The sequence below is a fragment of the Oreochromis niloticus genome, linkage group LG17, assembly GCF_001858045.2.
Source record: "Oreochromis niloticus isolate F11D_XX linkage group LG17, O_niloticus_UMD_NMBU, whole genome shotgun sequence".
Classification (NCBI taxonomy): domain Eukaryota; kingdom Metazoa; phylum Chordata; class Actinopteri; order Cichliformes; family Cichlidae; genus Oreochromis; species Oreochromis niloticus.
This window is the reverse complement of record NC_031981.2, coordinates 32,960,885-32,974,818: the sequence shown is the minus strand read 5'-3', so window position 1 is coordinate 32,974,818 and position 13,934 is coordinate 32,960,885. Positions and strand designations below refer to the sequence as shown.

General features: G+C 38.1%; 1 protein-coding gene across 1 annotated transcript in view; it reads right to left on the bottom strand.

The window, feature by feature from the left end:
• ap1m3 (adaptor related protein complex 1 subunit mu 3) overlaps positions 1-13,934 on the bottom strand; it is a 32,351-nt gene that overhangs the window by 16,622 nt on the left and 1,795 nt on the right. Inside the window, exons 2-4 of the mRNA XM_003452333.5 lie at positions 7,378-7,534; positions 6,696-6,763; positions 5,881-6,011 (exon numbers count right to left, since the gene is read on the bottom strand). Coding sequence (XP_003452381.1) covers positions 5,881-6,011; positions 6,696-6,763; positions 7,378-7,534 — 356 coding nt within the window. The remainder of the gene's footprint in view (positions 1-5,880; positions 6,012-6,695; positions 6,764-7,377; positions 7,535-13,934) is intronic.

Sequence of the window (13,934 nt, the reverse complement as noted above, 5' to 3'; positions counted from 1 at the left end):
ATCGCACCCTACGACTTAAAAAAAAATGAGTTACTCAAGCGTGGATAAATTAAAGGAGCTTTGTATTTGTGCTGTAGGAAGATTATTCATGAACGTAATTAGAAAACAGATTTACATAAATCAATTGGGGCTGTAGCCACGGATAATAATGCGATACATGCATTTGTTTACGTGTGACTAAACAATGACATATTGGCTGGGTAAATACGAACCAACGCATCGAGTTTCTACTGGGCCATGAGGAAAGACTGGCACAGCTGATTCAAAGGAACCGAACCTGCAGCGTGTAACGCATCTTGAAGCAAGTTTGTCAGCTTTCTTGATTTGTTGAGGCTTCTCTGTATCTTGCAACTGTGTTAGGATGCACTGACAGAGATAATGAAGGTTAGATGCCTTTTATTGACACAATTTAGGAAAATTCTGATGGACAAAAGATGATCAGTTACTGGCTGAAGTAAAGCCTTTAAAGTTAGACTCATGCTTCTGCTCAGTTATATATACATACTCTGTTTTCAGCTCTAGTTTTAATGCAACCAACCAACTATTTAGCTGCTGCTGTATTCTGCAGATAATCAGTCAGCTCTTTGGTACTGAAAGTTAAATTAGAGTCTTAAGACAGAGATCTTGTCTATGGAAATGAGCCACCCTCTGCTTACTAAGACTGGCCAAGCTTAATCAAAGCCTCAGATGTGAAACCAAAACGATGTGCTAAAACACTAAACACTAAAAATGCTCAATACTAAAAGAATTATGGTACTTGATGATATTATTCAGGATATACCGATACAGAAAGCTCCTTTCCCATTAAACACATACATTTAGATAATTTAAGTGCTAGGCTGATGACAAAAATATTTAATGGTGCAACTTCTGAAAAATGTCAACAATGTACATATACTGTTCTAAATTAGGTCTAGCATTAACTGTAGCAAGAACAAATCAATAAACTCATTATACATTTTAACATGTAACTATTCTGCCTCTAGATCCCATCGGCTTATCTATCCAGACCCGAGAACAGAGCACTGCATTACCTCATCTCTTCTAACCAAGCTGTAAAGCTTTGTTTCACCGGTCCTCTTCGTCTCCAGGGATGTATAATGACTTGTCATGAGAATAAGAGGGAGCTGCACTATGATAAACATCATGTGACCAGGCCTCTTTTACCCAAACACCTGCCCCCCATCACTGTTTACTTCTCAGTGGCCTCATTTCCACTGCAGAGCTGTCTGGATATTTCTGCCTCCCAATCATTTCCCCCCAGAATATGAAGTGTAAACAGTTATTCCAGTTTAAGGGTTATTAATCATTTTTGTATTGTAAGTATTTAGATATGTGTTAGTGTCTGAGTATAATATTATTCACAATGATTAAATGCTGGTACTTGGCAGGAGAAATTTAAATTATTCATCGTACTTCAAAAAAGTATCAGCTTAAATTGAATTTTATCAGTTTCTTTGACATTGGCACAAAAAAGACAGACTGACAGTGATCCAAAGTGCACTCTCTGAAGCAGTCGCTTATCTCCATCCTCTGAGTTCATTACTCTGACACTTTGTCTCCTCCTCCGTTTAGCCGTCTCTCATCTTTTCATTCTCCCATTCGGGCCTTCAAGCTTTCCTTAGATACAACCACATATCAATGACCTGAATGCTCCAGGTGCATTTCCAAACCTCAAAAATCTCTATTTGCTGAAAATGAGAATATCTAAAGCAGCTATGCAATTTTTATCATTTCACCTTTCGTACTTTTCAGGAATATATTGAATGTAACCTGTATTATTAGTGCCATCTAAGCCACTGATCTGCAAAACAGTACTGGGCAGCATAGTGGTGTGGTAGTTAGCGCTGTCCCCCCACAGAATAACGCTTCCAGGTTTTAATCTCCTGATTGGCTCAGTTTCCTACCATAGTCCAAAGAGATGCATGCTAGGTTGACTGGTGAATTTAAATTGGCTGTGGGTGTTAGCTGTATGAATGTACACCATCAATGAATAGTTAAAAGGAAATGTGACTTCAGTACGATACTCTGTAAGTGCAGGTACATCAAATCGCCGGGCAGAATGTGTTACAATGTAACTACTACTTACTTACATGACTTTTGCCATGTATCACTGTAAAGTAACAGACTAATGTTAATGGCAGTAATCTTGTAAGGAGACGTGTTACTTTTAAAGGCTAACCTATAAAAATACTGTCCAGAAAATTTACTCCAATTTTATATATATATATATATATAACTTTTTAAAAAGATGTTCTTCAAGCCTGCAATAAACACTTTTTTCGTAGCATCAAGGAGACAATATTGCTTAAATTTAGTATTGTTTTATTACACAAAATGCCATATAAAATATTTCCCTTTTTTAGCAGACAACATCAAAAAAAGGACAAAAATAAACAAAACTTGCTGTGAAGCCTCCAAAACTGAAGGATTTGGGTGGCAGCTCTCTGCGCTCAGTTTTACTATTCTTATTATAAAACTATTTAATTACGTTTGTTCTAAACATACTTGACTGTAAGATCATGCGATTTCTAATCGTGTGAAATCCTGCTAAAGAAAAAGAGTCTTGCTTTCCCTTAAAATCAAATTTTTCTATCTAATCTCATCCACAAAAAGTGCCAGATAAACAAGTTTTGGATTGATTGACGGATTGAGGCGGAAGATTTTTCTGTGTTTTCTGCCCTAGTTCCTCCAACCTAGCGGGTCTTGAATGCATGCTGACATGTAGGAAAGTCTGTAAGTGCTGAGAGATGAAAGGTGGCGACGAGTGGGTTTGGGGTTGACGCCGGATTGTTTTGCTGCTTTGCTGTTTGTTCTGTTTTGCCCTGATTCTCCTCAGAAATGCTAATGAAAGGGTCTGGAAGCTGATTTGGCAGCAAACTGATGGATTAGCATAACAATAGCAGTCAAAGGAAACACACGCATACACACAGACACGCCTACGCGCCGATGAAGATTTCTACGTATGTGCACACATGAACTCGCTCACGTGCATACGCAACCCTCCAGTCACACTTGCATCCACCCACACAGACACACAGTTATACTCTCGCCAGGTAGATAGTGTTAAAATGTAAGAGAAGAGCAGTGTTTCTGTGCTGGTTGGGGGCATGGAAAGGTCAGAGAACTGTAGTAGCCTGCAGACAGAGAGACAGAACGTGTGTGTGTGTGTGTGTCAGAGAGAGAGAGAAAGAGAGAGTGTGTGAGAAACAACAATTGTGTGGCTCCTTGGGGAAGAGAAGAGCAGGGATTTCTGTCTGAGTGTCTTGAGTGTGCCCAGCTGATGGTGTCATTGTGTATGAGTGCCAACAGGAGCCTGGTAATTATCAGCAGTATTCAGACGCTCAGAAACTCAGACACTCAGATGCGCGCACACACACACATAACCAAAGCCAAACCTCTGTGAAAAAAAACACATTAAATTAAACATCAATCATGTATTACTACACATAAAACATGAAAAAGGTAAACAATACATTATGCAAATGTGAAAGTTTCTGATAAAGCACCCTGTAAATAAAGATGGTGACGAATTGTTACAGCAGCAGCAAACGGCAATAACAAAAAAAAGAAGACAAAGAAATTGCGTGCACCATATATTCACAGCAAAATAAAATAATCAAATAAAATGTACACACTAAGCGATAAGTCTATGTGCCTGTGGTGCTGCGGGCTTCAGAGTGAATGTTGATCCTTCTCCTGGATACAAAAGTCTCTCTGTGGAGCCATGAGGAGGGTAAAAGCAAAACAACCCTGTGTACAGCTCAAACACAAAGCACGAGTGGTCCAAAGAATAGCAGTGGCTTCACTTCATTTCACTCAGTGAATAAAGCTGAGCCATTCATTACAGTTTTAGTCACCAGTTGTGCTCAGTTGAATGAGAAGGAAAAAAATGGCCGAGAGCACTTCAAACAGAATCATCATTTGCTCTCATTCCCTCTCTCCCGCTAACTTGCACCATTAAATATGAAGCTGTTACCTCGCTGAAAAACTCCTGTTTTGTTCCCTGATGGATGATACAGGTACCACTTGAGTAAATGTGGTTACATTAAAACCAGACAGGAACGCAGCAATTATGGCCTTTGAGAGTTTGTAACTTTCACCTCATCAGCCTGATTAGTGTTCATTTTAAATGCCATGCTGTTTCATGGTTTGTCCAATATAAAATCACCAAAGCAATTTCTACAAGCCCTCTTTTACTTGCACCGCACAGAGTGTAATTTTTGCCACTGGGTGTCTCTGAGAAAATATCAAAAGACAGAGTTTGATGGTGTTGCAATGAGAAAAGTAATGTATCACAGTTTTATTACTGTAGCGTTTGGCCATTCATGATATGTCTTTTTTTCCTTTTTTCTTTTAATGGAATAGGCACAAGCATGGTTAGCTAAAACGTTCACAATAGTGTGAGCACAAATATCAACAAAATATACCGTACCGTGCAAAAATCTTTATTCACCACTCATGTCTTTATATTTTACCTCCAAGGAGCTTTCTCTTTTGCAATAGTCATTCCAGGCTTTCTGAAGGTTTTTCAGAGTTTTCTTTGGACATTGGCTGCTTTTTCACTCATTTTTAGTTCAGACATGGACATTTTTGGAATGTTTTTTTTCTTTTGCACAGAACTCAGGAGATGAACCAGTGTTGTGTCTTAATATTATAGACAATTTTATAAAGACTGCATTTTAAATTGTATCTTTAGGCACTTTGTTACCAGCAGCCTGTCGCAAAAACACATAATTTGCTCCCATTTCTCCAGTTGAATCTAGTATAATTACCAAAGATAACAGTTTCACAGGCAGAAAATGGTATCTTTGCACCAACAAGGTGATTCCCAAAGAACCACGTGCTAAAAACCTGGTATGCAGCATTACCTTAAAAATGTGAGGAAATTGGACAATTGGAGGACAAAACAACAAGTGGCAGGAAAAAAATAAAATAAAAATATCTTCAGCAGAGAGGATCAGAAGTCATGTTCTTAGGAAATCTGAATAAATCCAGCAAAGACCTGAAACTGGAACTGAGAGATGAACTACTACTGTTCACTGTAGCCTCAATGGAAGAGTGGCTGCCAAGAAGCTATTTTTAAGGAAACGAAACAGGGAATAAAGGCCGATGTATGCCAAATTACTCAAGTACTGAGCTGAAAATCAGTGACAACTGGTCTAATGAAGGTATAAATCCAGATGTAAAATTCTTGCTTTAAATTTTTATCGGAATGTACAGAGGCGGACAAGCGAGACTACTGTGTCTACAGCTGTCTGTAAAACACAGTGAAGCCCCTGTCATGGTTTGGGGCAGCATTTCAGTCAGTGGTGTTGGACAGCTTGTCAGAATTTGCCATGCAATGCCATCAGAAGCTTAATTTTCAGCATAAAAATGATGACAAACCCGCTGCCAATGCAGTAAAAGATTACCTGGATTAAAAAAACAAACAAACCACACACACACGCACAGTAATGGATTGGCCTCCCCAGACACCTTAACATTACTGAAGCAGTGTGAGATCATCTTGGCAGAGTATATAACAAAAGGCAGCCAACATCCACAGAAGAGCTTTGAAAGTCCTTCAAGAAGCGTGAGAACTATTCTCGAAAACAACCTAAAGAAATGACAAGAAAGCTGCCTAAGAGAGTTCAGGCTGTGTAGAAGAATAAAGGTGGTCGTACCAAATATTAACTTTTAAGCTCATTAAAATTGTACAGTATTTTTTGCTTTTATTTACTGTATTTCCGTCTATGCTTGCATATTTCGATAAAATGCGGCCTTATTATTTGACTCTAAAATGCTTCCCAGTCTGAGGTATTGTGTTTTTACACTTGAACAAGCAGACGTGGCACAATGGTTTGTGGACTGTTTCAACTTGTGTGAGATTTGTCTTACTCTTGTAGGATCTTGCTCTCAGTCGTCTGAGGGAACCCAAAGTCCATCACCTCGTCCATCAGTTCGTACACCGTCACAAAGTTGTCGCGAATACTCTCCTCCTCAAGCTCCTTAAAGTACTCCTTAAATACCTAGAAACAGAAATACAAACAGCTACTGTGAAAAATCCTATGCAAGCTGCTGAGCTGTACTTTTTACATTGAGTGCACACATACTGTATGTTATTACTATCCCACAGTAAGAGTTTTATTATTATCTTTTCATATATCAGTGCTGAACAGATATGTATAGGGGAAAAACAAATAGATACGCTTGCACTTCATAGTCAACTGGTTAATACTGCAGCTTATTAAGACCTATTCCAATAATTTATACAATAAGCTGGTTACATTTATTCCTCTAGCAAGACAAGAGCTGTTTGTTTATCCGGCCGTCTGCTAGCAGAATTATGTGAAACTAAGCCATATTTCCTGAAATGTGTTGGGAAGGTAGAGGTGGAGATCAAAGAAGGAGCCTATTACAATGTGGCACCACTCCAGGTCATGTTCTCACAAATGTAGGAGTTTGAGAGGGATGTATTCTGTGAGTGCCATTGTTGTTTTACCGTACATGTCACAAAGTAATTTGCAAGAAACACAACAAAATCCAAACAAAAAACCAAGACTGTCGGTGCAGAAACACGAACTTTTTGTGCATTTCATCAATAGAATCAATCCAAGTGTATTGCCTACACAGAAAATCAGACGATGTGAGAATGCAAATGCAACTTTTCCTTCCTTGGAATAGAAAGTATGAACTGTAAACATCACACTCACCTGTACTATTTTATAAAGGAAGGAGTACACGAGAGCAGCATTGGCATTCTTCTTAGTGATTGCCACCACTGAAAAAAAGACTGTTAAGAAACAACTTTTTATCTACAAGAGGCAAACGAGGCTTTTTGGAATCTGTTAGAAGACATGAAGCAGGCATGTTTTATCCTTTACTGGGAGTAATTATGAGACGAATGCAGCATAACTGAAAGTTAACAGAATGTGTGAGACTTTCAAGCAACTAAAAACATGGCCACAGGGTGGTAAAAGAGCTCAGCTGTGTAATGCAGTGCACTGGGAATACTACTAACAACTGGAATATGTTCCTGAATTAATAATGTGTAAGTAAGACTGAGTGTGGAATATTGCAGACAGTGAATAACACATCACAGTGAATCTGTGTTCAGTGTTTTAACTGGACAAGCTCAGAAGCAACCTGAAACACAGGACTTCTTATAGATCTGTCCTGGAAACATGCAATTAAGGTATATGTATTACATGCTGTAAATGGTTGATGGGAGGGCTGTCACTTTGAAGAACTAAAGCAGGAATGTCAGCCAGTATGGAAAACTATACTGTGGTAAAGTGCAGAATTCCCATAGATATTTATAGTGTCTGCAGTGAAGGCTTCTTTTCAGCAGGCACCACAGAGCACATCACACAGCAGTAAAGTCTCTTTGGATACAGTAAAGGTTGTTGTGTTTGATCCACATGAAGTGTGCGGAGCCATGGCTGATCAGCGGTGTCATCTCAGCGTCTTCTTCTCTCTTCATCAGAATGGGCATGAACTGGTCGATCACATTTATGTCCATGTTTCCCATGTAGTTACGGCAAATCAGAACCTGGATGAGTAACATAAAACACACAAGATACAGAGGTGGAGGATGATATTATAGAGGACTTTGTCATTAAATATTTATAGCTTTTGGCTAAGATACCGAACCTGCACTCAAGTTTAAAGAAGCGACAGAAGCCAGCAGCTGACAAAAAAACCTTCTAACCTCCTGAATGGGGGTTATATATTTTTTTCATCCTCTGTGGAAATGTGCAAAATGTGTTTCCAGCTTGAATCTCTCCTTTGTAGTTTTAATGGACTGATGGGTATCTGATCATGAATGATGAATGACCAACTTCTCAACTTGAAAGAAGAATAAGAGCAGACCTTAGAAAGGGTCGGAAGATTTCCAGGTTTGAAATGATAGCAAAGGCATGCAATGTCCCCGACGCCTACTAGGCATTTAAGGTATATTCTCCTCCTTGCTGTCAATTGGCAAAAAAAAAAATCTTAAAACCAAATTTAAAATAAATTCTCATTAATTCTTAGGCTTTCCCTTATAAACATTCATTTTATGTCTCAAAAGAGACAGTACTAAGATACTAAGTGATAATAAACTAATAAGAATTACTATCAGTTTAGATACCCATTCGCTACAGCATTGATACCTTTAACCATTTATATATTTGCAATTACCAGATAGCAACATTAGCCGTTTCTTAAGTCATCACTGAGGTTGTGGCTAGCGGATAATGTTAAAAGGTACAATGTGACAAATTTCTCCACTAGATGTCCAAGTTCTGTTTTATTACCCCTCTCAATTCAAGTGCATAATCCTGGCTATGGTGGCCACTATAGGACAAACAACTCTGACTGTCATTTGTCTGAATTAAGTGTAGGCTGACAATAGTGTCCATGTCAATTTACTCTGGATGAGGCTTTAAAACTTTGTGAAAGGAGTCAAATAAGAGGAGATGAGTCAGTGAAGATTTCTGTCTGTGAGCACTACTGTAGGCTCATAGCACTGTTAGCTGCTATTAGCCTAGTGTTAGTGAAACTTTCGTTGAACTGTATCTAATGTTGTTGGACTCTGTTTCTTAGCAAATAAATGCGAGAGTGAAAAAATTAAATGGTTTATCGGAGGGATTTTTAGGACACTCAAACCTAACATTAGCTAGTAAAATGTTAGTTTGTAACCAGCTATTGTTGTTTAGCCTATCTACTGATAATAAGCAATTGGTATTATATCGGGAATAGATAGGCATATTTAAGCACTTTTTTGTGTATTAGAGCCCCAGTTTAGAAAATATGGCTTGAAGTGAGGAGGAAGAGGATACATTTTTCATCAGATGATCAGTAAAGGAAAGTGCAAAGTCGTGAGAAGCACAGTACTACCTCAAACCACCTATAAATATTATTGTCCTTTTTGGGGGAGGGGTTGCACCACGTTACAGTTACATTACTTTATATGCCAGACAACTCGAAAACATTGTGATTGATGTTATATTTGTATTGCTCTAATCTTTACCAAAAACACATTTTTTTGTCATTTTTCCTTCCTCCTTTATAAAAGAAAGGGGTCAAATATTGAGTATTTTCCTGGGTATCGGTATCAAGTTTGAAATTCTAGTATTGTGACAACTCTATTCGTTACTATATACCCGCAACACTAATAGCACTTCCAGCAGTTACAGACACACTTTTAAACAGTTGCAAATTGGAAAATGTGCAAACACATATGTGAACCCTGAATCCACTTCTTTGTCAGTGACTCAACAACCACCGAAAAAGAGCTGGAACCGGTTTGTAATAAAAGGCGGGTGTGAGCTTACACACCCACCACAGCTACTAATCTAGTTAAGTGAGTACATGTCTGTGATTGTACTTCTAAAAGTAAAAAATAAAAAACTTATGACTGCACATATTCTGGGGTTTTTTTTCAGACCACTGTCACAAGAGACCCTGATATATTGGCTTTGCTTTAGTTGACTTTATAAGCCAATTGCTACGTCTACAAAAGACACAGTGTCTACTTTGTGAAAAAAATAAAAAACTCCACTGTGGACACAATGAAAATAAAACACAGCATGAAAAAGAACAATACGTGACTGAACCAAGAAAAAGTTGACCCAGAAACTCTTCGTGTAAGTCAAGGATTTAAAATGATGACAAAAGTGTGCACGTTCATGTCACACAAATGCAGTTTTAAACTATGTTTGAGAACATTTTTCAGATCTGTTCTATATTACACACTGGGGGGTGGGGTGTAATTGTATCAAGGTCTATCTTGAGACTTGAGGCTGAATGTTGTAACATCTCCAATCAGCATGCGATGCTAGTCACAGATATGACAAGACTTGCTTCATTTAGCCCAGAGAAAGCACCACACCTCCTAATTTTAATGAAAACATACATACACACGCACACAGACACACACACAGACAAACACAACAAGATGAGTCAGCAGTCTTTCTAGTCTCCGGACGCACACGGTGAAGTGAAGAAAGAGATCAAAGCTTCTACGCTTCAGGGATCTAGATGGCAAGCATACACACATGCACGCACACACACACACGCACACATACACAAAAAGCTTCCCATCTTCTTTAATGGAGGAGCCTGTGTTGCACAAAGGTCACAAAGGGGCAGATGCAACAAAGACAGGAGGAAATAAGAAATAAAAAAAAGGACATTCCAGCAAAGTAAAGTAATCTGGGGGAGAAGAAGGATATGAACAGGCCACTGATCAGATTCTATGAGAGGAGAACACACACAGGCAACAGTTCAGAGGTGACCAGACAGAGAGTGAGCTATAAGCAAGTCTATATCAAAAAAGAGCTCCAATATTGAAAGCCCATGGAAGAGTGTCCTTTGAATTGCCAGTTTTAAAATCACACCTAGATGGAAAGAACACCAGCAAACATATATTCCAGACTAGACTCAACAGCAGGTTTACCTATGTGGTGGTCATAATCATTTCTGGTTACTGCATCAAAAAGGGGAATAATTGCTTAGTCAACAGTGATTTTCCAAAAGAAGGCACAGACATTTGCTGAGTCAAGCATTTCTGATTTGATGATTCACTTATTTTCTTTGTTTTAAATGACTGGATATAACAGTATCAATTTCTAATTGAAAAAAAGAGAATTAAAATTGTCTAAATGACTATTAACAAATTCACTGATAACAATTATAATAACCATCAATCCATTTGAAATATGTGCCTGTAATAAAATATAAACCACCCAAATATATAACACTATAACACTTGCCTCCTATTGCACTTACAAGCCTTACAATAGCATATAAAACATGTGGACCGCAAAGAAAAGGCCACTAACATCGCTGGCCGTAGACAACAAGTGCACATACTTGACAAGTTGGCTGAAGTTAATTTCTATTTGAGAAAGTAAATCAATTGAAGACCAAGAAAGTTTATCACTCTTTTCATTTACTGTGATGAGCTGTGACGAGTTTCTTATTGACTGCTTTATCCACCGATTCTCCTCTGTGTAATTCTCTCTTTTAGTGCATTCATGTCCACCTTTAAAAAAACAACACAAAAGAAAACCCACCAAAATTGCATCTGAGAGACATTTCACATCATCCAATTATGATGATTCTGAAAATAACTGGTATCTCCACAGTCTGTGGTAACAATAACGGTGCCAATCATAAGCATGACTTGTAAAAACTTTTATATTACCTTTAGGAAACGGAAGTGTCAACATATCACTGCCGTGCCACTCTGGTTCAAACGTGTGTCAGTTAAACTCAAATTTCCAGAAAAACAAGCAGTGCTGCACGGTTTTCAGCAGAGACAGAAAACCTTGTGCAATCAGTTAGCATATTTTGTGCCCCAAAGCAAAGCACAGCTACTTAATAATCCAGGTCTCTTTACAACCAAGTGGGAATGTATCCCTTTCAAGTTAACCCGGAGTAGTGTCTGCTTAAAGTTTGGGAAGTTTTGCTGGAATATCAGCGTGCATCACAAATATTTTTTATATCTAATTGTTTTAAATGGCATTCAACTGTGACAGGGAGCTAAAAATCTTTATGTAAAACTAAATCATTTCAAAACCAAGAAATGTTTTTTTGTTCAGTGGGAACAAAAGGAAAAAACAAAAAAGGAAATAAGAACAATCGAAGCATAATATAAAAATTGAAGTATAAAATACAGCCAGTTAGCCCTATTATAAACTGAATTACATGTGCTGATCCATTCTTTGTTTAATCTACAAGACAAAAGGCAATTCTTGGTGTTATAATTGGATTTTACCAGCACAACAAAGTATTATATATTAAAACCATCAGTGGTCTTAAAAAAATAAATAAATAAAATAAAACATAATCAGCCGGGGAAAATCGCCGTGGGGATTTGATGGGAGTTTGTTACTGGGTCACACAAGCCAATCAATGACTGTTTTCAATGTTTGAAATCAATAGAAAGCACTCACTGCTAACCTCTAAAGAAACATGGCAACAGACACCCCTCGCTGGGCCGTATGACCGGAAGGCAAACAGGAACAAAACAAAAAAAACAAGAACCTAATGTCAGTTTGTGTCACCCATCAACACTCTTGTAAATTACACTAAGCCCACTAAGTTCAATCTGACTATGAGATGAATTCCTGTACTAAAATAAATTTCTATGTAGAAAATGTTGAATGACATTTCAAAGCTGCTAATAGTTAACATTACATGACTTGTAGCTGAAATAATAAACCACTGAAAAATACAAAAAGACACCACTGAGTTGGTCCATCAACTGCAACCATTAAATATTGTTAATACTCAAAGGGCCTCGAGAAGGGGGCTTGTTGCAGCTGCAGCATTCTTTGTCCAATAAGACTAAGTCTACAGACATAGTGGCAGCTCTATCAAACCCGCATTGCACTTCTGCTTAGCTGATACAATGTTTACTATATTAATCACAGTTTAGTGTGCATGCTAATATGATACCAAACACAAGCAGATGATGATGAGAATGTGATTTGTTTTGCATCTAAATAAGTGACTAAATTACAAATTTGATCTAGCTGTAAGTCAGTCCACAAACTGTTACACTGTTAGCAAAATGTGTATTACCGAAGTCATGCACATTCATCCTCTAGGGTCCAGGAATGTATCTAAAACAATCTGAAGGCGATCCCTCCAGTAGTCTTTTCTGCCTGCATATTTTCCCTGTGCTTGCATAGGCTATTTCTGGGTACTCTGGATTCCTCCCGTGGTCCTAAGACATGCATGGGTTAGGTTAACAGGCAATTCTAAATTGGCAATAGGTGTGAAAGTGAGTGTGAATGGTTGTCTGTCTCTCTTTGTTATTCCTGCAAAAGACCGGTATCCAAGGTGTGCAGGGTGTAACCTTCCCCAAAATCATTACTCTTGGTGGGTGAGTGTCATAGAGGATGTGATCTATGGATGGATGGACAGATGGATAGAAAGATGGATAAATCAACCAGTATGAAAATAATTAAATAGGGATTCATGGTGGACACAATTAAATTAACAAAAAGCTAATCAAAATGAGTCAGTCTTCTAGAAAGGTTTTGCACATTACCATTATGATGTTGATGAATGTGCATTGTCCAACATAATTAAATATATATTACAAAAACTAAGAGCTGTAGCCCCTTGAGCAAATATACTATATGTCTGAAGATGTTAGCCTCCAGCTATTGGAATCTGCCATTACTCATTACAACCCAAAAAGTCAGCTTGAGCATGTTTGCTCATTAAAAATTCTATTGGGAATCGCAGAGAACAAATGATGCCATGCTGATTTCAATAGCCTGACATTTAGGTCTACACAGCAAGTGCAGTCTAGCGCCCATGACCAGGCACTAAGGGCTTGGGGTGGGTTGGCACACTTGAAAACACAAAAATGCTACAGACTTCTGCAGTAGCAATAGTTCAAAAGGTCTATGGATGTGTATAGTTAAGCAGGTTACCTATCTATCCATAACTACTTTGGGTTAATGACTACAACCTTTAATTTTTTATTTTTTTTTTATCTACAGTGTTGCTGGGACTGTTCTCGTGCTTTTTTCCATCTCAGATTTGTTTCACAATTTTCTGCTACAACAGAGGACCTCATCTAGTCAGGGCAGAGAGAGGGTGAAGACTGAAGGCAAAGAGATACTACTGATTTGCCTCAGGGCAGAGATAGATGGATAGATCGCAAGAGAGGGAAAGAGAAAACCTTTAATCTGTACAATAAGACATCCAGGCTACGACGGGACTGATCCTTCTCCCTAATGGGTAATGTTGTCAAGCATATAAGGCTTCTTCAGCAATTCTTTTTTTGGCCCCACATAAATTAACTCTACAAGCTTATAGAGTCATATGAAGTAGTAAGAAATTGTAGAAATACTTTAATGAACAATTAAAGAAAACAGCAAGTACTGCCTCATTCATGATCCTCGTGACTTTCAGTATCATTTCCACAAACACTGTTTCATTGTCCT